At 38.4% G+C, this 25619-nt stretch overlaps 2 protein-coding genes across 2 annotated transcripts; one reads left to right on the top strand and one right to left on the bottom strand.

Annotated features, from left to right (window-relative positions):
* Window positions 1-9608: 9608 nt before the first annotated feature.
* Window positions 9609-10137, bottom strand: LOC118490543. Its single transcript, XM_035988238.1, has 2 exons — window positions 9770-10137; window positions 9609-9652 (listed from the first exon to the last, which is right to left on the bottom strand). The coding sequence occupies exons 1-2, from the start codon at window positions 10104-10106 to the stop codon at window positions 9609-9611; spliced, it is 381 nt and encodes a 126-aa protein (XP_035844131.1). The 5' UTR covers window positions 10107-10137.
* Window positions 10138-12697: 2560 nt separating this feature from the next.
* On the top strand, window positions 12698-13304 carry LOC110930249 (shionone synthase-like). Its single transcript, XM_022173527.2, has 2 exons — window positions 12698-12910; window positions 12995-13304. The coding sequence occupies exons 1-2, from the start codon at window positions 12710-12712 to the stop codon at window positions 13211-13213; spliced, it is 420 nt and encodes a 139-aa protein (XP_022029219.1). The 5' UTR covers window positions 12698-12709; the 3' UTR covers window positions 13214-13304.
* The last annotated feature ends 12315 nt before the right edge of the window (window positions 13305-25619 follow it).

The raw sequence follows: 25619 nt of genomic DNA, 5'->3' as shown, positions 1-25619 counted from the left end.
CGATAGGTTCGCCTTCTAGCGTTTGTAATTTGTACGCGCCTTTCCCTAAGACCTCTTTGATGAGGTAGGGTCCTTCCCACTTGGGGGCAAGTTTGCCTGGGCGCTCGGCATTAGATGCCTCATTGTCGCGTAGGACGTAGTCTCCTGGGTTGAAAGTACAAACGCGGACGCGCGTGTTGTAGTACTTTTCAAGTTTGGATTTATATTTGGCCTCGTTGATGGCAGCGTTTTCGCGCCTTTCTTCCAAGAGGTCCAAATCGATCCTGTGTTCTGTGTTGTTGTCTAGTTTTTCAATAGCCAACATTCTAGGAGATGGGAGACCTACTTCCGCGGGGATCACCGCTTCTGAACCGTAGACTAGGCTGAAAGGTGTCTCCCCGTTGCTTGTTTTTGGGCTTGTACGGTGAGCCCATAAGATACTTGGGAGTTCATCGACCCAGCCACGCCTGGCCGTTCCCAACCGTGCCTTGATCCCTTCGACTAGGCTTTTATTGATACTCTCAACTTGGCCGTTCCCTTGCGGGTGTGCGACTGATGAGAATATGTGCTCAATATGTAGTTCTTCTAGCCATTTTTGAAATTCGTCGGCAGCGAAGTTGGTGCCGTTATCGGTGACAATGCACATTGGTAAACCGAAACGGCAGATGATGTGTTCCCAAATGAACTTTCTTGTTATCATAGCAGTGGTTGAGGTGAGCGGTTTTGCTTCTACCCATTTTGTGAAGTAATCGACCGCTACTATGATAAATTTGACCGCACCCGGAGCGTCAGGGAAGGGTCCCACAACGTCAATTGCCCATTTCTGAAAGGGCCATGCGGTTGTGACGGGGACTATGTTGTTCTTTGGCCGCAAGGTTTTTGGAGCATGACGTTGACAGTCAATCCATTTGCGCAACTCTTTGACAGCGTCTAGGTGCATGACGGGCCAGTAATACCCGGCATTCATGATTTTGGCCACTACCATGCGCGGTCCAGCATGTATGCCACATATGCCCTCGTGTATCTCTCGGATGAGGTATGTGGCATCCTGTGGGTTGACGCATCGCAGGAGTGGCCCGAGGTATGACTTTCGGTATAAGATACCGTCTCCCATTTGATAGTGGCACGCTTTGTGTTGCAACTTACGTTCCTCTGACTTGCTTTCGGGAGTCACACCTGATTGTAGATATGCGATAATAAGTGTCATCCATGATGTTGTGCCGTATTGAATGATATTGACTTGGCGTAGGGGTACCGAGGGATTTTGCAGAATTTCGATGCGTATCTCCTTTGCCAAGTGTTGGAAGCTGGTAGATGCAAGTTTTGATAGTGCATCTGCGGACTTGTTTTCGCTTCGATTAATATGGCGAATATTGAACGAAGCGAATTTGGATATTAGTTGCAGGGCTTGCTCGAGGTAGAGGATCATGATATCCCCTTTTGCGGCATAGTCGCCGCGTATTTGGCCTGCAACTAACAAAGAGTCGACGTGTGCTTCCAGATGTTGCACGCCGATTTTGACTGCCAAACGTAGCCCCGCTTACAGGGCCTCATATTCTGCCTCGTTGTTTGTGCTTTTGAAATCGAGGCGGATTGCATATGTAAGCTCTTGGCCGTCAGGGCTGACGAGTCGCAGACCTGCACCCGCACCTTCCTCGTTGGAGGCACCATCGGTGAATAGTGCCCATGTTTCTGAGGAGGATGGCGTTGGTGCAGGAGTTTGTGCTTCTTCGCATTCTTGGATGCGATTCACCGGTACTTCGGCGGCGAAATCAACTAAGATCTGGCCTTTAATCGCGGGGCGCGGTTTATAGTGTATCGTGTGCGCGCCCAGCTCGATTGCCCATTTTGCTAACCTCCCAGAGATGTCAGGTTTGGATAGGATCGGGTCGATCCTATAATTGGTTAGCACTGTGATGACGTGGTTTACGAAGTAGCGTCGCAACCGTCTTGAAGCGTGCACTAATGCTAGCACCAACTTCTCCATTATTGAGTATCTCGTCTCTGGGTCGTTGAGCATCTTGCTGATGTAATAGATGGGTGTTTGAACCCCCTCTCGCTCCACTATCAATACCGCACCCACCGCGTTGTCCGCGGCGGATAGGTATAATATGAGTGGCTCATCCTTGCGTGGTGCGGTTAGAGTTGGGAGTTGTATCAAACACTCCTTCATTTCCCGGAAGGCCTTTTCAGCCTCTGCGGTCCACTGGAATTGTTCTTTCTTTGAACAGCTCCGCAGGGTCTTGATGAAAGGATAAGACTTAGCTGCATGGTTGGCTAAGAATCTGTTGAGTGCCGCTAGTCTGCTGGCTAGCCGTTGCATATCTTTCATCGATGATGGCGATGGCATGCGCTCGATCGCCTGGACTTTCTCCAGGTTTACCTTGAATCCATCTTTAGTCACGATGAACCCAAGGAATTTGCCTTCTTCCATTCCAAACGAGCATTTCCCTGGATTGAGCTTTATGTTAACGCTTCGCAGAGTCTGGAATGTTCTTTCAATGTCTGTGAGCATGGTATCTTCCTCCATGCTCATGACGACTAGTTCGTCCATGTAGATTTCGACACTTTTGCTTATTTGGCCGCGGAAAGTGTCGTTCATCAGCTTTTGATATGTTGAGCCCGCGTTGCGCAACCCAAACGGCATCTTTGTATAACAGTAATTTCCGGTGGGAGTCCGGAATGCCGTTTTGTCTTCATCCTCGATTGCCATTTGTACTTGATGGTACCCTTTGTAGCAATCGAGGAAACACTTCCACCTGAATGGTGCGAGATTATCGACTTTTTCGTCGATTTCTGGAAGCGCGTAACAATCCTTGGGGCAGGCTTTGTTAAGGTCTTTGTAATCGACGCACATGCGCCAGCCCCCGGAAGGTTTCTCTACCATGACTGGGTTGGATAACCAAGTCTGGTATTTGACTTCCCGCAGGATGCCTGCGGAGAGCAGTTCTTCGATCTGCTCTTGCATCGCCTGATTTTTAGCTGACCCAAGGTGGCGTTGGCCTTGGATCACTGGGTTAATACCTGGCAAGGTATTCAAGTGATGTTGCGCAATATCACGTGGGACCCCGGTCATGTCTGCGGGTGTCCACGCGAAGATGTCTTGGTTACTGAAGAGAAGTTGCTTCAGGTGCGCTTTGGTGGCTGGGGACAAGGCGTGACCCAATGTGACCTTTTGTTCTGGGTATCTCGCGTTGAGAACCCATTTTTCTGGTTGGTCGTTGGGAGTGGGCCTTGCGACCTTGGTCGGACGTATTTCGTCCGACATCATGACGTCCCTGCGGGCATAGATTATCGCGACCCCCGATTCGGTTGGGAAACCGACCGCAGAGTGGGGGACGGATGTAATCATATTGAAATCTCCTTGGGATTCTCTCCCGAGGAGTACGTCATATCTGGAGGTGTGAGGTAAAACCATGAAGTTTACCTCTTCTGTTCTTGTGTGTCTTCCGTTGGAAAGACGCACAGGAAAATTAATCTGGCCCAGGGGAAAGACAGTTTCCCCTGCGAACCCGGCCAACGGGTAATCTACCGCTTGCAACCGATCTTTGTCCTCCTGGTCGAACTGGTTGAAGCATTGTTCGTAGATTATATCAGATGTACTGCCCGGGTCGATGAATAGACGCTCGGTGCAGTAGTGTGCCAGTTGGCCTGAAATAACGATGGCGCGCCTATCGCGCGGTCCGCCTCGGACTTTTGGAAAGACGACTTGCTCGTCTTTCCAGTCATTGTCCGGCCTTCTCGCCGCTTTGCGTGGCCTACCTTTCCCTCCGTGGATCATGTGGGTGGAAGCCACGTACATGGTTTTCTTCCCGGAGGAGGTACCTTCGCCATGAGGGGTGATGCGCTTGGTGGGTTTTTGCCCACCTGGCAAAAGGTGTTGCAGTTTCCCCTCCTTTAAGGCCCGCTTAATCTCCAGCCGGAGACTGATGCAGTTGTTGGTGGTGTGGCCCGAGTCCTTGTGGTACTCACAGTAGAGTGTGAGGTCCTGATTTTTCTTGAACTTCATTGGTTGGGCCGGTCGCAAGAACTGTGGGTCCGCAAGGAGGACCTCACTTGGCGACATGGTGATCTCGGTCCAGTTGCGGTCCCGAGAATCTTTTTTTGACGCCCGACTGTCTCGGGCGGGGTTGTAGTTCCTTGGGTCGAACGGGTTGGTTCGCGGGAAATACGGTTTGGAAATATCACGATTTCCAACGTCCCGGTTGCGTTTATTGTTACGCTTGGACCCTTGGTGGGATGTTTCGGCTTGGGGCTTTGCCTTTGCCACGTGCGGTTCGAGTGACCGCTGTGTCTGGGCGTATGTCTTGACCGCGGTCATGACATCCTCCCATTTTTTGGGCAAGCCCTCCTTGCCAGAGATAGTCATGATCATCTCTCTGTCTTTGACGGCCCGGATGAAGTGGTTTCGTGGCATCTGGTCTGCCACGTCACCTATCTCCAGGCACTCTTTATTGTAACGGACGACGAATGCCTCGAGGGATTCGTCGTCCCTTCGCCAGATGTTCATGACGTCCAACGAATCACGTTCGTGGCGTCGCTGCTGGCTAAAATGGGCGAGGAACTTGGTACGCAAGTCCTCGAATGAATCCAGTGATCCCACTGGCAAAGAATCGAACCATGCCCTCGCCAGGCCCGTAAGGGTCTGGGGGAAAAAATTACACCAAGTGGGTTCATCCCACTGGCCGTTGATGCCCGCGCCCATGAAGATGTTCATGTGGTCGTCCGGGTCGGTCGAACCACTGTATTTCCCAACGTTGAATGGGAACTTTGTCGTGGTGACCTGGGCGTTGGCGATCCGCGGGCCGAATTTGGAATTTTCGGCCGCTGCCTTTGGCCTCTATGGTTCATTCGCAGGGCGCTTAGCCGCCCTGAGGTATGTGTTGCGGGGGTGACTGGGAGGAACATAGTTGCGTCCTCCCGGTCTGCTGCTGGTGTCATGTGAATCCCCGCGGTAGGTATGGTCGTCAGGGTCGGTATGACCATACCCTTCGGTGTATGGTAGTGGGCCCAATCGGCTCTGAATGCCTGGGCCGCGTCGGGAGGTTGATCGCCTCCTGTCCTCGCCATGGGGGCCAAGGCGGGTATGCACTGGTCCTCTGGTGTGGGACCCGTACGAGGAATCGTCCTCGTTGAGGGTGCGGACCGAACAGTAAGACGATCCGCGGTCTTCACGTCGGCTTCTTGAAGCCGGACGTGAATGTACCCTGCCTTCGTATTGTAAAATACGGTCAGCAGGGGTGTGCGGTGCTGGGGTAGGCCCAACTTGTATATGCGCTTCCGCACAAGCGCGGTTGTATGTTGCTGTCAGCAGGGCTGCCTGCTGCTCGTACCAGGTATGAACGTCCATGCCTGGTGGGATCATAGATGCGAACTGTGATAAGTCATGTCCAAACGTAAAGGAGGGACCCCTTTGTGTGGACGTGCCGATGTGTCCAGGTTGGGAGGTCGAGGCATTGACCCCTACCGGAGGTGGGATTGGGGGATTTGGGTTATCCGCAGTGTTGTTTTGGTGATCAGTCATGATCTTGAGAGAGGGAAAAGGATAGATGAGAAAATGCTAAGAGTAGCGGTGGGCGCCAATGTTGAAACAATGGTTAACCGGGCAGGGTTAACACACTGGTCTCGTCAAGAAGGGTTAATCCCTTCCTCTCGAGGATCGCTGGCTGGATCACCGGTGGTTGATCTCCTGCACAAGGAAACAAGCCGTGACTCGTAACAAGGAGGATGGGGTGGGGGGGTGCTCCTTGTTACCACTCTCCGGCGTGAGAATCAGTAGTTTGCTTGAGAAGCAAAGTAAGATAGTAGTAGTAGTGAGAGAGTTGTGAAGAGATACCTCAAACCTGGTTTGGGGTTGGTATTTATAGCCGAGGAGTGAAGGAGGAGGATGATGGATGGACTGACGACGTGCTGCACCTTTGCAGGTGTGTCAGGCTTGTCGGTTGTGGAGGTTACACCACGTCAGTCCATTGCTTACGTAGCTCTGACATGTAACTGCCATTGGTGCCACTTGCACTGTGGTGTCAGTCCCACTTGTTGAGTGCATAGGATGCGGTGCAAGCCGCATCGCTGCATGCGGTAACGTCTGAGGTTACCGCGTCTCCTACTTGTGATCAAGAAATACGCGAGATGCGGTGCTGGCCGCATCGTCGTCCGCGGAGACTATTTGCCTGCATCCCTTGTCGTGACGAAAATGCCCATATGGTGCGGTGCCAGCCGCACCGTTATGTTCATCTTCTTCTATGCCTAAGGTAAGGCTTTCTTGTATTGATAGAAGTGTTCACTGGACGCGGTGCGAGGCCGCATCGCTGTGAATACTTCCGTTTTCATACACCAGATGTGATGCTATGTCGCATCACTCTACCGTTCTCATGTTCCATGTAAGTCCTCCTTCGTTACTAGATAGATTGGATTCAACCCTTGTGCCGACGCGTTCTCGCATGGGCACAAGTAGGTTGTTAGCTGGTGGGGGTTTTGATAAGGGTAATGGTCACTCGCGGTCGATGCTGACGCGAGATCTGGGACCATACCCCTTCATGGATGTAAATGGCTTCCGTTGAAATGCAATATATTCATATGGAAGGTTGATATGAATAAGATTGCAACTTTGGATGCTTTGAAGAAAAGGAACATTGATGTGGAAGACTCAACATGTTCGTTGTGTAGAGGAGGGGAGGAATCGGTTGATCATATCCTCTCCTCTTGTTATATTGCATCAGTAGTGTGGGCTCATATAAGCAGATGGTGTAGGGTCTCAAACTTGTTCTTTTTCGCGTTCAAAGACTTGTTAGACATACATGAGCATGTGGGTTTAAAAGGTATCAAAAAAGAGGCTTTCAAAGGGATAACGAGGAGTGGATGTTGGAGCATTTGGAGAGCTAGAAAACGGGTGAGATTCAACAACAAAGTGGCTAGAGTCGAAGATATTATAAGCGAAATAAAAGCGGTAGGTTTTTTATGGTTTACGAATAGGTCGAAAGTTAAATCGTTTACATGGAAAAATTGGTGTAAATTTGTAGTTATGTGATGTGTTGTTTTGTTGGCCGCCTTGTTCTGAGGTTAGCTTGGTTCTAATGAAATTCACCTAACAAAAAAAGGGTTAACCAATCATATTCCAACATTTTTGTGTGGGTTTAAAGGGTTTCTTGGGTTCATTTGAGTTGGTATATTTCTATTGGCTATGTGTGTGGGTTTATTGGGTTAAGGGGGTGGGGTAACCACCCCTTCCACCCTAAGGATGGGACACCTTTCTAGTTGAACTCACTGTCGCAACACTCGGTGTTTGCAACTTTGCTTTTCCCTCGCTCTCTTCTAATAAACACACCTTTCTAGTTGGACTAATTCATTCGGTGTTTGCAACGGGCCCGTGATGCATCGCCTGTGGGTCTTATTACTACTTTACGTAAAATCCATTATCTTTGAAAACCAAATGATTTGTTAAATTGAAAACTGGTTTTGAGTAAAATGGACCATCGAGAAACCCGGTGCAAAGCCACCAATCTTATCTCCTGCCTTTGACAAGCGACATGGTTTTGAGACCAAGCCCATACAACAATACATACAAGACCGTCGGAGGAGCCCGTCTAAGACTATGTGTTGTGGGTTAACTAAATATCCGTTAACTCATTGTCACAACCATCTATTTCTAGTCACAGATTACAAAATATGTTAACTAATCTGTGAGCTTAACCAAAGACGCACATGGCTAAGAAGAATAACAAAGACAGACTCAAGATTCCCTAATCGAAGTGTGTAGATAATTCTGGATGATCTCTCCTCTCAACTTAACACAATGAGCCTTTATATAGCAACAGCAACATCAAGTCATAGGCAGCCCTAAATCCATCAGCCCTTTAGCCCATCAACTCCTCAAGAATATAATAAGCCCAAAACAGCAATGAGTCCAGCCCAAAATGATCATGAGTCCACAACACTCGAGCAACCCTCATCATAACAAGTCCAATCATGAAAAAAATAGGCATTAGAAAATATTAATATGAGTTATATGTTTGGCATTTAAATTGAAAATAGACACATTTCAACCCTCACCACCCATTTTAGTCCACCATTCAATAACATTGTGTCACGTCTTCATCCAATACGACAATAAATAAATACAACATTGAATCTTTACCATAAGCTGAACCAATGGTTGTTGTGGTAGTGTTCCCATGGTACCCGCTTCATCCCATGGCTTCATCTTGTGAATGTCCCGACCTGTCCATCTTAAGCGTAACGTTTTATGGTATTTAATTGTAAATAAAAATTGTTCAAAAAATAAGATTACATGTACTCCTAAACACAAATGGCCATACACATTCAATTGCATTGTCCATCCACCTTGCCTAGGAGAGTAAAATCATTTTCAAAACCTATACCTACGTTCTAAATCAGGACTTAACATTTATTTTGCCGGTAAACAATAAAATAAAATAAAATAAAAATTGTATTGCCCAAAATTCTTGGGAAATGAAGCCAAGATTAGCAATAAAATCATAGAGATCTATACATATAAGGCTACACGGTATGGGGACGTTCCCACACCGTCGCGGTCCGGCGCCGCACCAAATACCGTGCCGCCCCCGGCACGTCGCGTCTTCTCCGTCTGTTCTTCGCCGTTGGAGACGGACCAAAAAAGTGGGGCCACAATAAATTATTCGACCGTTAAAAAAAAAGAATTTCCATTTTTTGAATAATTCCAAACGGTCAAATTTTTTAAATATATATATTTACCTTCCATTTTCACTTCCAATCACCAAATTAACCCCAAAATTTCATCTCTTTCTCACATAATTTTTATAAACCTTCTTCCACTATTTTATAAACCTTCTTCCACTATAAACCTTTTTACACTTTTTCATGGATCCGTTCAACAACCCGGACAACCCGAACACTCCGAACAACCCGAATACTCCCAACAATCCGACCCAACCTAATGTTTTCTCGGTTCCGGGATATTATCCGACGCTAGAACCGAACCAATTATCGCAATATTCATCGAACGCGTTTGCTTCATTCCAACACTCGCCAAACCAATTCGCTCAAATCTCCCAAAATCAAGCCCTTCAACAAATGATGATGCGGGGTGCTTGGAACTTCCCACCCGTTCAACCTCAACCGATCCCCACACCACCCGTTCAACCTCAACCGATCCCGACCCAATCCGAACCCGAAGACGATGTGGAGATTGTTCCCGAAACCCAACCGCCTACAGGGAAAGGAAAACGAAACAAAGGCAAGCAGGTGATTGGTGATCAACCGTCGAAACCGAAGACGACTAAGTGGACACCAATCGAAGAAGAAGCCTTAGCCAAGGCTTTCATTGGCACTTCTGACAACCCGACAAAAGGTTCGTAATTTTTTTAAAGTTTACATTTTTTAAAGTTTACATTTTTTAAAGTTTGCATTTTTTAAAGTTTAAATTTTTTTTTCTTACCCGACAGTAGGTTTTGTAGTTTAAGTTTTATTTATTTATTTTAAGAGTAAATTTCAAAGTTCGTCCTTTATGTATGTCTAATATATCAAAGTATGTCCTTTATCTTTAATAAGCTCAGAAAACATCCTTAATGTTTGAAAAACCAATCAGGTTATGTCCTTTACCCTAAACCTTGTTTGTTTTCCCAGTTAAATCAGGTCACATGTGAAGCACATGAGGGCATTAATGTCATTCTACCTACCAATATATATACACACCCACACATACATACAGAACACACACACTCTCGGAGGTTTTGGGTTAGTATGTATGGAATTGGGTTTTTGAGATGAAGTGATGGGCTTTTTCCATTACGGGTTTTGACCGGAAACAGAGCCTTATTACACAGAACCACCAGCGCCAACGCTCCGCCGCTCGACGCCACCAGCTCCGCCGTCTGATTCCTCTCCTTCGATTCCGGATTTGAAATATCAGCGTCTAATTCTTCTTCTTTAGGTCCAGCCATACCGACTTTTTCGAGGATCGATTCCAGCTGCTTAAATCGGACCTTTTCTAACGCCGATTCAACGTCGAGGTTGTTTTTAATGGCGATGTAGAGGCCGGTGATGCTTGCGGCGGAGACGGAGAGGTGGACGCCGAGAGCGACCTTGCCGTATTTGTTTAAGAGCTCGCGGAATCGACCTCCGGCCATTGGTTGAAGGTTTTGGTTAGGGTTAGGGTTAGGGTTTTAGATGACGGAGAGTCGTTTGACCCGCCGCCGGGAGGTACTTTTTCCTGTAGTGAAATTATTGGGCCGGGCTTTATGTAGTGACGACGGAGAAGCCCAACTGTATTATCCGGTGCACAAATTGTGTATTGGGCTTTACCAGGTTTTGGGTTAGTATGTATGGAATTGGGTTTTTGAGATGAAGTGATGGGCTGAAGTGGTGTTAGTCGGAGGTGTATTGTTGCAGGTTGTGTTTTGCGGTGGTGGTGGTGGTGGTGGTGGTGGTGGTGGGGTGGTGGTGGTGGTGGTAGTAGAGAGAGAGAGAGCAGAGAGAAAGATGAGAGTGTGTGTGTTCTGTATGTATGTGTGGGTGTATATATATATATTGGTAGGTAGAATGACATTAATGCCCTCATGTGCTTCACATGTGACCTGACTTAACTGGGAAAACAAACAAGGTTTAGGGTAAAGGACATAACCTGATTGGTTTTTCAAACATTAAGGATGTTTTCTGAGCTTATTAAAGATAAAGGACATACTTTGATATATTAGACATACATAAAGGACGAACTTTGAAATTTACTCTTATTTTTTTTGCTACACGGTAGGTTTTTTACTTTATTAGTAGGTTTAAATTTTTTTTTAACAGTAGGTTTTTTACTTTTGTTTATTATTATGTTAACACACTTTATATATTTTGTTTGTTTTTTATAGGTAATAACCAATCGGGTGAGGGGTTTTGGTTCAAGGTATTGGCTTTTTTTTAAGTTTGTGTTTTTTTTATGTTTATGTAATGTGGGTTTAATATTAATGAAAATATTTTGTTAGTATATTTGTTAAATGTTAAAAAAAATAGAATACTAAAAAAAATAAAAAAAAACATAAAAAGTGGTGGAGGACTATGACTATGACCATCCTACCATGCCCTCTAGTTTTGGAGGATGGACCATCTTAGGGAGGAATGTGACGTGGCGCCTACGTGGCGGATCATCCTCCAAGGATGGTCCATCACCATACCTTGTAGTTTAATAAAAGAAACCTCTTTGAGAACACGTGTCAATCAACAAGGCTACCTAAACAAATGACTCCTGATCTGATTAAAAAAGTTTTTTATAAATATTATTTAAGTGTGATAATATCTTTTGTTCAATATTTGAATAATTCATGGTTGTTTGTTGCCTAATGATTTAAAGATAATTTAATCCATTAAAATTTTTAAATCTTCCATTCAAACTTTATCTAACATTGGAATTGGGTTTTGAATTATTTATTAAATATTAGGATAAAGGATTCAACTGACAAGCGATTGGATCGACACTTTATTTGGAGAAATCTTCATTGGAAATGAATTGTGTCAATGTGGTCAACAAAATTAATTCTCAATTTTTTTTTATTTCTAATTTTAATATCCTTCCTTTTGTTTAATTTTTTCTACCGTATATTGTATATTATGTTGATTTACTTACTCTTTATTAATTAATTCAATGACGAATGTTATAATAACTTTACTTCTAAATTACACAAAATAGATCCTAATCTATCCATACTATTATGTTGATTCACTCTCTTTATTAATTTTTTCAATGGCGAATGTTACTTTTTGTGTTTAACGTATAGTGCATTCATAAGTTTCCATATCTTTTAAAAAAACTTAAACATATTAAGCATAGGTACTTGGTGTCTTTATAGATAGATATATTTTTCATATAAGTAAGTTTTTTCATTAGCCATTTTGGAACATAATGCTTCCCTATAACGAAATCGTTTGTTTTTTATGATATAATTTTTTCTTATTATTACGAAAACTAAACTTTGTATTAATATATTATCTTTAGTTTTTTTATGATATAACTTTTTTTTCTTATTTGGTACATATTATTAGGTTTATTTAACCCGTGTAATACATAGGGTTTTAAAAAAAAATAACTTTTTTTATTATTTATTATACAAAGTTACATTTATTTAACCCATGTATTACACAAGATTTTTAAAAAGATAACCTTTTTTTTTATTATTTGGTATATAAATTACATTTGTTAAATCCATACAATACACGAATTTTTTAAGGATATATTATTTTTATTATTTAGTATATAAAATTATTTTTAAGGATATATTATTTTTATTATTTAGTATATAAAATTACATTTAGTAAACCCGTGTAATACACGGGGTTCTAACCTAGTTTGCATATAAATCCAAAATGATTTGCAGAAACTTACGACATAATTTATATAAACCCATTTCAAACAGACAAAAATTATGAGATTACATATAATGATATAAATCTATGGCACCTTGCATAAAAAAGAAATCATTTTTGGACCACATGTAGTAAATATGCAAGATTTTGACATCTATTAAAGTCTGACATTATTGAAAAGGTTTACATATTGAAAAGGTTTATAAATTAGACATGTGGGAATTAATTGTATGTATTGAATTTTCTGAATAATAAATATCGATGATAATGAGGGTGTGTATATGTAATCACCTAATGAATATATAACTATCACCTTAAAAACAATATACTCCAGCAAACTTCACTTGAATCAAGTGTTTTGTTGAGTGTATCAACTTACAGAAAGATGTGGAGACTGGAGATAGCAGAAGGGGGCAATAACCCAAACCTGTATAGCACAAACAACTTTGTCGGGAGGCAAATATGGGAGTTCGATCCGAATTATGGAAGTCCAGAAGAACGTGCTGAGGTGGAACAAGCTCGTGATCATTTCTGGAAACATAGACATGAAGTTAAGCCTAACAGTGATCTTCTTTGGCGGTTGCAGGTGATCACAGTCCCTGCTTCATACAAGTTGTTATTTCTTGGTTATGAATGTATTAGTAATATGTTGTATATTGGTATTATGCAGTTTCTAAAAGAGAAGCAATTTGAACAAACGATAGCCCAAGTGAAAATAGAGGACGGTGAAGAAATATCGTATGAAAAAGCTACAGCCACATTGAAGAGAGCGGTTAATTTCTTTGCGGCCTTGCAGGCCGATGATGGTCATTGGCCTGCTGAAAATGCTGGTCCCTTGTATTTTATGCAGCCATTGGTAAGCTTTCACATTATGTTGGTTGAAACTTGAAACCGCTCTAAATTAATGGTTAAGGTATAACATAAAACAATCACTACTAAACAACTGATTCGTCGGTAACATGGGCGTGAATAATTTGGTTTCTAGCGGACTACCGAGTGAAGTCACCAACGGATTGTTTAGCGAGGGATTACTTATAGATCTTCTCCGAGGATAGTCTTCTTAGATGGAGCATACACTATCACAGGCTAGGCTGTTTAACGAGTGAAAGTTTAAGATATTACCAACGGACTTACTCTCGGTAATCCGTTGGTAAAATATTTTCAACAAAAAGTAAACTTATTTATATTTCAGAAAATAAAAACAAAATCTAACAAATACAAAGTCTCCTAAAAATAAGAAGTCATAAGAAGGGTATCAAACGGACTCCGATTGACCTCATTTAAGCGGCATTGGAACCGTCTCATCGAACTCTACAATGTGAGATTTTAGGTTTTTGTTTTTAGATGTTTAGCTTGTATATTTTAGACTTATTGTTTACATCATTGTGTCTTTTTATTTATCATTGTATATGTTCTATATTTGTGTCATTGTGTCTTTTATGTGACTCGTCGTGTCCTTTTTTCTTCGACATTGTGTTATATTTTGCGATCCATTGTGTTTTTATACACTTCTTATTTTTATAAGCATTTATAGAATAACTTTATCCTAATATATGTACGTAGATCGTATGTTACATAGCTATTCAAACGTATATTATTACTATATAGAGTAAATTACAAGTTTTGTCCTTTATGTTTGTACCAATCTGCAGGCGGTGTCCTTTACCTTTAAATTTGACGAGTTTTGTCCTTAACGTTTCAAAATCTTGCACGTTATGTCCTTTAGGCTAAACCCAGTTAGATTTTTTGGTTAAGTATGGTCATGTGCCTTGCACATGAGGGTATTCTTGTCATTTTACCTCTTTATGGGCTATTTTGTAACAAAACTCTTTGCTCAGGGTCTATTTTGTACAACAACTTCTAAACTCATCTTCATCATCTCCAAACTCCAACTGAACTACACCCTTCATTTGAGTTCAAACTCTGTAAAATCCACACAAACCCATCAAATTTCAGAATAATCTCATCAAATTAAACCAAACCCAAATCACAAAAGCTACAATATTCAAAACCCATATTGAAAAATACTAATTTAGATTAATTCCTTCAAATTAAACCAAACCAAACCCAGATCACATACGCTATAATCATCAAAACCCACATTAAAAAAAAATACTAATTTAGATTAATCCCTTCAAATTAAATCAAACCCAGATCAAAGTAAATCACATAAGCTACAATATTCAAAACCCATATGGAAAAAAACAAACTTGATCAGCAAACTGAAAAGGGGATATGAATATATGATCTTGAAAATTACAAAATTGAATAAATAACATGAAGTAAAGTGAAGGTTCCATGAAAGTAACCACCACCAGTACCACCGTCATCTTGGGGCTAGAGAGGGAGGAGAGAGAGAGGAAATTTCACAGTCCACCACATCCAACTTGATCCAGAGGCATGATTTATTTGGGTAAGTAAAAATTAATTTCTTTAGCTTCAGTTGTAGTTTTATTACAGGCAAAATGCTGACTTTCAAAAATGATATGTGGGCCATCCGCCATTCAGGAAAGTTTAGAAGTCCTTTGCCGATATTGGAAGAACTGTCTTTTGGTGGGCAAGGAGAGCATATGTTTGTGCCCTTGTTCAGATCCAAACACCACATTGGATCCAACCGTCTCAGATCCAACTTGAACCAGAGTGGAGATGGTGGGTCGCCGGAGGTGATGGTGGTGGATGATGGCAGAGGCAAGAGAGATAGTGAGAGAAACAAGAGAGAGATATAGAGAGAGACTGGAGAGAGAGAGAGGGGCTTTCAATTTTATACATGTTTTATTTTTTAATTAAAATAAATGAATAAAATTACAAAAATAACCTTATTTGCCTACTAAAATTACAAAAATACATTGATTTAACAGAAAAAATTAACTTGGTTTGGCTTAAAGGACATAACGTGCAGGATTTTAAAACGTTAAGGACAAAACTCGTCAACTTTAAAGGTAAAGGACACCGCCTGCAATTTGATACAAACATAAAGGACAAAACTTGTAATTTACTCTACTATATATTAAAAAAGCAAATAAAATGAACAGTTATTATAATATATTATAATCATATATTAATATATTAATAATTATTATTATTTTCTTTACTTTCTAAGTTGGATAAGCTTGGTGTCAATCAATACTGGTATCGAAAATACCGGTACGGTCCGGCTCATTATCGGTACATGAAGGTAAAAATCGATACCAGCCTTATACAGAAAACGGCAAAAGTCGGTACCGGATTGAGTTTGAATATCTTTTAGTTCGGGAAATTCGGTACTGCTACACGGTACCATTTGCTCATCCCTTATCAGAGCTCCGTGGCAAACGATACTGAAAATACCGGTTACGGTACCGGTATATGAAGGTGAAAAACGGTAGCGAACCGGTACTAGAAACGCCAAAAGTCGGTACCGAATTGGTACTTAGGATCCTTCTATTCGGGAAATTCGGTACCGGTACCCAATATTATTTGCTCATCTCTAACCACGGGTTTCATACGAACATCATTAACATACAACTTTTTTGGTTGGTTTTCTTTCGATTATTTTTTTAAAGTTTTTTACATTTTCTTTTTATTCCTGTTAGTGGTTCCGTGTGCAACACGCTCGTAGTGATTTTAAAACACATGTAAATACAGATTAAATAACAAAATAAGTTCGCCGCAACACGGCTAAGGTGATAAACCTAGTTAGTGTAATGAAGCAAAACAAAAATGTTATATAAAAATGTTATTTCAAAAATATTAATTGCTTCTAGCAACGTCGACTTATAGGGTGAACTACCAGCCCATCCACAAGTTTTTATGTGACATCGATATCGACCATGTGGTGTGCCGGGATGAATACCTAATGCTTGGTATCATGGTTTTTCTAGCGGGGCCCTCAACTTCGCCTTCCACACCTTTCCCACTTGTATAAAATAAATAAATATACTTAATTTTAAAAAAAGAGTTAATTACACAAATGGGTCCTGTGGTTTATACATAATTTCGTCTTAGGGTACTAACTTATTTTTTTAACAGGTTTAGATTCTATGGTTTCAATTTTGTAACACCTTTGGATACTAACACCAAAATTAGTTAATTAATGACTAAAATACCCTTGCATTTTTTTTAAGTTTATCAATGTAACACATTTGGGTACAAACACCTAATTTTATTTAAGTTTAAATCAATTTTACAAAATCTATTTATTTTTTTATTTTCATTATTTTATTATATCTCTTAATTAACATAAACTCTATTTATTTTTTTTTATTTTCATATTTTTATTAAATTTCTTATTTAACATAAAATCTACTTGTTACACCAGTATTTTTTTAAATAGATTTTTTAAATAAAATCTACTAGCTATGTAGTTTTATGTAAATTAAAATTTTCATTTTCAATTTTGGATTGAAATGATTGATAATAATAAATATCTTTCATGTAAAAAAAATTAAGCCTTTTTTTAACTCGTTTTTTTGTTCATTTACATTTTACCATTTTAGAAAGATATTTAATTTACATAAAACTATATAGCTAGGTATTTTAGATAAAACTATATAGCTATGTATTTTAGATAAAACTATATAGCTAGGTATTTTAGATAAAACTAAAAAAATTTAAGCCTTTTTTTTAACTCGTTTTTTTTTTTTTGTAAAATAGATTTTTAATTTACATAAAACTATATAGCTAGTAGATTTTACTGGTGCAACTAGTAGATTTTATGTAAATTAAATATTTTCTAAAATAGTAAAATGTAAATGAACAAAAAACGAGTTAAAAATGGCTTAATTTTTTTTACATGAAAGATATTTATTATTATCAATCATTTCAATCCAAAACTGAAAATTAAAATTTAATTTACATAAAACTATATAGCTAGTAGACTTTATTTAAAAAATCGATTTAAAAAAAATACTGGTGTAACAAGTAGATTTTATGTTAAATAAGAAATTTAATAAAAATATGAAAATAAAAAAAAATAAATAGAGTTTATGTTAATTAAGAGATATAATAAAATAATGAAAATAAAAAAATAAATAGATTTTGTAAAAGTGATTTAAACTTAAATAAAATTAGGTGTTAGTACCCAAATGTGTTACATTGATAAACTTAAAAAAATGCAAGGGTATTTTAGTTATTAATTAACTAATTTTGGTGTTAGTACCCAAAGGTGTTACAAAATTGAAACCATAGAACCTAAACCTGTTAAAAAAATAAGTTAGTACCAAAGGCGAAATTATGTATAAACCACAGGACCCATTTGTGTAATTAACTCTTAAAAAAATAACTAATACAGAGTTTTTTTACCCATGGCATTATAGCCTAGTGGTATCTTGGGGATGAGATAAGGCTTATGACCATTAGGTCATGGGTTCGATTCTCACAAAGGGGGTTTTCCCAAATTTATTGGGTTTCCTCCTGAATTGGTGTATAGGCATTATTGCCTAGTGGAGATGGATATGATCGGGTGGTTCTGTTGGTGGCACGATGATACTCCAGTGGTCCGTCAGTGATCCAAATTTGTCGTTCAAAAAAAAAATACAGAGTTTTTTTTTTCCAAACTAATGTTGATGGAAAAACCCATTGCATTATAGCCTAGTGGTATCTTGGTGGTGGGATAAGGCTTATAACCATTAGGTCATGGGTTCGATTCCCGCAAAGGGGTTTTTTCCCAGATTTATTGGGTTTCCTCCTGAATTTGTGTATAGGCATTATTGCCTAGTGGAGATGGATATGATCGGGTGGTTCTGCTGGTGGCACGATAATACTCCAGTGGTCCGTCAGTGATCCAAATTTGCCGTTCAAAAAAAATGTGGATGGAAAAACTATTTTGCTATTTTGATGTTTTTTGAAGACTATTTACCAAAATAGTGTTTTTATTAATTTTGTGTTCTCCTTTTCTTTTAATCAATGTAGTAAACTTTTAATTATTTTTTCTATTCAATTAATCCATTGTCTGCATTTTATTTCTTTTATTATACCATTTCTTCCAATCAACCCAATACTTTTTTTATCTATTTTTTACTTATTTTTTCTTTTAATCAACATAAAAAAACTTATTGAAAACTATTTATCAAAGATGGATATGATGACCAAAGCTTTACCTTGATTAGCATGATGGTATGTCTTGCCGAGCAATCGTATGCACCCAAGACCCATCTTATGTTCATAAGTAATTTCTTGATTGTATTTTTTTTGTATTAGTAGATAGAGGAGTAGCCAACTCACCAATTTAATTGACTTCGTTTGATAGAAAATTTGTTTTTCTTCTTTTAACTTCTTCTCGTTAATTGTATAGAATAACTCTAAATAGACCTTTTTTTTTATCAACTTTCAGAATATATGTTAATTAATTAAAGAAACAAACGTATTGGCTTGATAAAAAAAAGTATGATAAAAAAACGTTAATAGGTTAATTATTAAAAAAAACTACATGTTTGTCAACTTTTAGAATATATGTTGATGGAAGATAAAAACATATTAGCTTGATAAAAGTAAAGTATGATAAAAAAATAAAACATTAACAGATTGATTATAAAAAAAACTATATTGCGTTAATTGAAAAAATGTATGATAAAAGAATAAAACATTTATAGGCTTATTATATAAAAAATAGATTGATCGAAAAAAAGGTATAATAAAAGAATAAAAACGCAAGTGTATTGATTGAATAGAAAAAAATAAAGGTTAATTATGTTGGTTAAAAGAAAAGGCAAATCTAATACTAATAAAGCATTTCTATTAATGTCACATGGCATTCTAATACTATTAAAACATTCTTATTAATACCACATGACATTTTCTTCACTAACTTATTAATAATATTGTTAATATTGCTGATTATTATATTAATTTATTATCTAATATTTAATATATGCACCCTCTTCTTTAATATTTGAGTCTTATTAATACCCCCATGACATTCTCTCAACTAATTTAGTAATAATATTGTTAATATTACTAATTATTATTTTAATTTAATATCTAATATATGCACCCTCTTCTTTAATTAATTAATAATATTTGATATCAGATTAATAGACATAAATTTATTATAAATATTTAAATCTAAATTTACATTTATCTTTAGTTTGAATATTGCAGCATAATTGAATTATAAACCCACAAAAACATAATTAGTTAATAATATTATTAATATCATATTAACAGACATAAATTTGTTATAATACCTAAATCCAAAATTTTGCATTTATGTTTACTAGAAATATTGAAACATAATCCAATGAATTATAAACCTACAAAATTTATCATCAATAATAAAGAAACATGTATCAATACACGACTTAGCAGTGATATTTGGATTTATAATTTTATATTTTAATTGATTTTTAAATAAATAATAAAATCCATTTTGATTTTTTATTTAAATCAGTCATATATTTTAGGTATTGTTTTATGTTGATTAGCCTAACACATTGTAGATAAATTTATAGAGGATTAACAACATGCAATAAAATTAATAAAGAATGTGTATTGCATGTGTTGATGATAGAAACTATGTAATTCTATAATGTTTAAAAAAAATGCATACCTGAATTATTTTTCATACATATAACAATATAAAATGAATGTACGATTACACAAATCTCTAAATAGTTCTTTGTACACGACATTTGTTGTTTTGTTTGTAATTTAATGGATATTAAATTTTGTTTATAACAATCTATTCTAATAAATAATTTTATAAAATGCCATGTGTCTAAGCATTTTTTTCTTACCAAAATTTTCTAATTTTCCATATACACATTAATATTTTTAAACAAATATAATAATTAGTATCAAATTCTTTGAGATAGACATGTGCCTCCTAAGTCAAATATATTTAATTTAAATCCTTTATATTTTTAATATAAAAACCTATACCTAACAATATACCTAGCCCTAATTGTATATAATGTAAAACACCTATTTTGTACCATATTACATAGCCATTCAAATTTCGAGTTAATACTACATATGCTAAGTTTTATTGATTAAAACATAAACTAGATTATGATATGACACTTAATTATTATTTGCCAAAAATACAGGATTTATAAGTAGTATTAAGTTATTATTTTAGTGTGTGTGTATATATATATCGAATTGAATAATAGGGATGGGTTAAGCAATTCAAAGTTGATAAAGAGGATATAATTATAAAAAAACAAATGTTGTGCATAAAGAATTTTTTAAAAATTTGTGTATTGTAATCGTCTTTTCTTTTTTCTATTGTTATACATAACAAAAAATACTTCAGTTTTATAACTTTTTATACATAGTACAAAATTATATAATTTCTATTATATACAATACTGTAAATTTCGTACACATTATTATATTTTTATTTTTCTATTATACAACCACATGTAATACATGGGTCTATAACTTAGTATAAAATAAACAAAAACACTATTTTAGTAAACAGTTTTTAAGGAATACTAAAATGGTAAATATTTTTTCCACCATCACTAGTTTCGGAAAAACTCGTTAATACATACCTTGTGGATGATGTCTTCCTAATGAGGCTTTCATATCCAATGTGGAGGGTACAACCTGAATGATGTTAAAGTCAAGGTTCGGGCGCCTAAAAACTAGTCCATCTTTCTCAAGCACATGTATTGCTGCATATTGGCACACGTCCCTCATAACACAAGGACCACCAAAACAACTCTTTAGTATGGTTGTTGTCATCCACAGTCATGAATCTGCATAAGTAAGACAAATTCGGTGTGTCAAAAAAAAAAAAAAGATAGAGAAAGTAAACGCATTTAATAATCAATAATGTACGTGTCATCTTCGCCTATCCTAATCTCTTTCCGGGATGATCGAGATTTTGAGAAACCTCCCCTTGTACATGGGGGCACAACCCAAATGGATTTAATAATCAATGTTTTCTATTTTCTTTATTATTTATAAAATTGTCAGTCAAGTTGATGTCCATTATTTATTTATTTTCTATATATATATATATATATATATATATATATATATATATATATATATATAGAGGGTAGGCTAGATAGAAAACCCTATATATATAAAAAACCCGAGAAAACCCAAGCTCCCGACATTTTTTTTTTTTGAAAAAAATAACACATGTAATATACATGTTTTTAAGACTTTTGGGCCAAAAAAATCAAAAAAGCGCCGAAGGGATATTTTTTAAAAAAAAAACAAGTTTCAGCAATTTTCAGCGAAATTATGGATTTTTTGCTTAACACGTGTTAGGAGCTGAAATTTGTTTATTTTTTTTAAAAAAATCCCTTCGGCGCTTTTTTGTTTTTTTTGGCCCAAAACACTCTAAAACATGTATATTACATGTGTAATTTTTTTCAAAAAAAAAAAAATGTCGGGAGGTTGGGTAAAAATGGCTTCCCATTTGAGTTTCCAGAGTTTTCTAAGAATTTTAGGGTTTTTTATCTAGCATTATCCTATATATCCTATATATATATATGTATATATTTCTTTCTTTTAATTTTTTTATTATTAACTTATATATTATTATTCTATTTAATCAACTTATTATCTATTAATTTCTTTTATTTTATTTAGAACTTATTACTTATAAGAGCATTTTATCATAAATTATTTCTTTGTATTTTAAACATATAATTGACTATTGTCATGTAAAAATGCTTTACAGTTGGGATTATTTATATAAGGGAGTTAATAATAAAAACCTTAAACACTTTAACAAATATACTATATAGCCTAAAAGTCCTTACTCAAGATAAACTTGGTAATTTTGTGTATGTTTTGTATATCATTGATCATGAGATTACAAAGGATATATATGCAGTCATGTCGTGTAATAACCTAAGAAGATGAAAGGACTTAGGAATAACTTTTAATAACTATAACATTCATCCATTGGGAATAGCTCAATGGTGTTGGTGAGTTAAATAAGGTGTAAAATAACACATTAAAAATATTGACCGAGGGGCATGGATTTCGAAGAAGATGACCGGCCATGGAATCAGGCCACCGGAAAACGAAGGAACAAGAGCAACAATCAGAAGTCCAAAAGACAATTGTTCGAGTTTGAATACGCGACAACTTTCTTCGTATCAAATCTCCCAGAACTATGCACCAGGGGTGAAATCTGGAACGAGTTTCGGGTATTCGGTGAACTTGAAGACGTTTTCATACCAAAAAAGCTTGACAGGAGAGGTAACAGATTCGCTTTCGTGAGATACGAAAATGTTCATGATATTGAAAAGATGTTGGAGGTCTTAAACAAAGTAAAAATGAAGGGAGCTAAGTTAGCCATAGACCTAGCCAAGTTCCGGCGTGACGGTAAACCAGTCAATGGGAGTATGGGTACAAGAAGAAACGGAACAGTCAATGGAGGTGTGCGTTCAAGACGAAACGAAACAGCCGGGGAAAAACCGTACTTCCAAGATCCCATCATAGACAACAACGGGTACGGTTACGGGTTGAACACGGGTAACGGTAGATCATACTCAGACGTTCTGTTGGGCAAGGACAATGGTAAACGTAAGACCATTGACTTCCCGACTATTGAATCCATTACAAAGAAGGAGTGGATCGGACGCTCTGTTTTGGTTGAAGCAAAGTCTTATGACATTCTGAGCAACATATTAGAAATCACTGGCAATCTCTCTAAATTTCTTATTGGTCTTAGATACATTGGTGGATTAAAGGTCCTCTTATCTTTTGCCCAAAAATCCCACTGTGAAGCTTTTATCACTCACTACACGGAAAAACAATCTAATTGGTTTTCATTGATTAAACAATGGGAGGGGACGGAGAAGTTCACAGATAGAATTGCTTGGCTTCGTATCGACGGGGTCCCTATCCAAGCATGGGATCCGGTAGTTTTTAATGCGATTGCAAGTACTTTCGGAGCCGTCATCTCGCCATCATTGGCAACGATAAAAGACTGTAACTTGGCATACGAGATTGTTGGTGTCCTTGCCAACTCCGGTAAAACAATTGAAGAAGAGGCGAGCATCATATGGCATGGAGTCGAACACAAGGTTTGGATATCGGAAACCATGAAAGACTGGGTTCCAGATTTCATTGTTGGAAGCACGGGTGGCCCTATGCGATACCAAGCGTCCGTCCCGGTAAAACCAGTTGAAGAATTTACAGTTCCGGTAAATATCAACGGAAAATCCGTTAACGAGAAAGTGGCCGGAGAAGTTGATGAGCCTCACCATGAAACAGAAAAGTCTTGCATGGATTTCAATACGTGCATGGGGAATGACAATCACGAGTCGACGCCCACGTTTAACATTAATGATTCCTCGGAAGATCAAACAGGCGTGGGTCCCCCCACCCAATCTGTATTTCTTGGTAACTACACACGTGGGGACTCGGTATCAAAAGCTGACCATCCCAGATCTAAGAGATTGGGCCCTAGACTACGTAACAACAGGCCCATATCCTCTTCTAATGGATCTACACCCAGCCCAAGACAACCTGCCCCTAAGCGGCCCAGATGCGTTTCTCCTGTTACGTCACAGGTCGATCATGAGTCTTTCAATTTTCCATTACCCTTTTACCCTGATTATCTCCGCCCCTGCTCTACTACCGTCCCTGAGCCTATTCCCACTGCTATCGACATGAACGCCTCCGCTGAGGTACAAGATGTGGTGTCGACTCCCGTTGTGACTCTTAACCAAGGATCCGATGCTCCCTTAAATGACAACCCGGTGTCTACGTTCGTACCAGCTAGGGTTCCGGCCGATGATGCAGTAATCATGGATGTGTCTGCTGAAGTTAATGCCACAATCAATGTGGGTCGTCTCTCAGGTATGCACGTGTTGAACTGTGAGAGTCAGATTGAAAACATGATCAGGGGTGTTGGTGAACACACTGTTGATCAATGAATTTTCTCACTATTAACATTAGGGGGGTGGGCAATGCTCACAAAGCAGGATGGATTAAACAAATAAAAAGAGAACATGGAATAGGTTTTATTGCCATTCAAGAGACAATGTATGCAGATGGGTCAAGGATTAATTTTGGGAAGTTTTGGGGAAATTCTCCTCTGGAAGTAGACTGGATTAATTCGGAGGGCAGGTCGGGTGGCCTGGCCTCTATCTGGGACTCGACTATTTTTACCAGATCTGAAACTATTAAACATAGGCACTATTTACTGATATGTGGCACACTCAGGGGCTTCAATGAGCAGTTTAATGTGGTAAATATCTACGCTCCACAGTCCACCACGGCCAAAAGAGCACTGTGGGAGCATATCAAAGAATTAAAGATTACACGCGGGGGTATCTGGATCTTCCTGGGTGATTTCAATCAAGTGAGATCTGCTGAAGAAAAGAGAAACTGTATTTTTGATCCAACGCCAGCTACTGACTTTAATTCGTTCATATATGAAGCTAACCTGGCAGAATATTTAATGAACGGATTCAAATTCACTAGATGGTTGGATGGGGGAAATAAGCTCAGTAAATTGGATCGAATGCTAGTATGCGATAAATTTTGGGGGTTATGGCCAACCGCGACCCTACGTGCTCTTCCGAGGAATCTCTCGGATCATTGCCCACTGATTCTGATCACTTCACCGATTGACTTTGGCCACATTCCCTTTAAATGCTTCAATGCCTGGCTCACCAAACCGGGTTTTGATGATGTTGTCCGCTCCTCTGTCAATTCGTTTAATCTTGCAGGACCACCTGATGTCATCTTGGCAGAGAAACTAAGGAGTATCAAAAGGGCAGTCAAGGAATGGAACAAAGCAAATAAAAAAGTCGAAAATGAAACACTCAGCTCCTCGGTCGCTGTCCTCGAAAAGCTTGATTATCTGCGTGAGACTCGTGACCTCACAGAATCTGAAGCGGTTGAATACGGGGAACACAGGAATAAAGTATCTGCAATCAATGATAATCGGCTTAGCGAACTTCATCAAAAATCCCGTGTCAAATGGGCGATTGAAGGCGACGAAAACTCTGCATTCTTTCATGGCTATATTAACAGCAGGATGTCGAAAAGCCGATTGAATGGTCTATGGATTGAAGACGAATGGTGCACTGACCCTACAAGGATCAAAGATGAGACCCGTAAATTTTTCGAAAACAAATTTCAGGAGCCGATGCAAACGAGACCGGTTTTCACTTGCCAGCACCTCAAAAAACTCACTGATGTACAGAGTATGTCTCTAATTTCACCATTTTCCTTCAATGAAGTTAAAAATGCAGTTTGGGATTGTGGCGGAGACAAAGCCCCGGGGCCAGACGGCTTTAATTTCACCTTTATAAAGCACTATTGGGACCTGCTTGGGGACGATTTTCACAAAATTATGGTTCGGTTTCATGGTTCGGGTAGAATTTCGAAAG

This window comes from Helianthus annuus, chromosome 3, assembly GCF_002127325.2.
Source record: "Helianthus annuus cultivar XRQ/B chromosome 3, HanXRQr2.0-SUNRISE, whole genome shotgun sequence".
NCBI classification, from domain to species: Eukaryota; Viridiplantae; Streptophyta; class Magnoliopsida; order Asterales; family Asteraceae; genus Helianthus; species Helianthus annuus.
Note: the sequence above shows the minus strand (reverse complement) of the source record. Positions and strands in the feature narration are given on the sequence as shown.

Coding starts and splice junctions, on each gene's coding strand:
- LOC118490543 (XM_035988238.1), bottom strand. CDS start 10,106: ATGGCCGGAGGTCGATTCCGCGAGCTCTTAAACAAATACGGCAAGGTC. Junction 9,653..9,769: donor TCTGTTTCCGGTCAAAACCC/GTAATGGAAAAA, acceptor ATATATTGGTAG/GTAGAATGACATTAATGCCC.
- LOC110930249 (XM_022173527.2), top strand. CDS start 12,710: ATGTGGAGACTGGAGATAGCAGAAGGGGGCAATAACCCAAACCTGTAT. Junction 12,911..12,994: donor ATCTTCTTTGGCGGTTGCAG/GTGATCACAGTC, acceptor GGTATTATGCAG/TTTCTAAAAGAGAAGCAATT.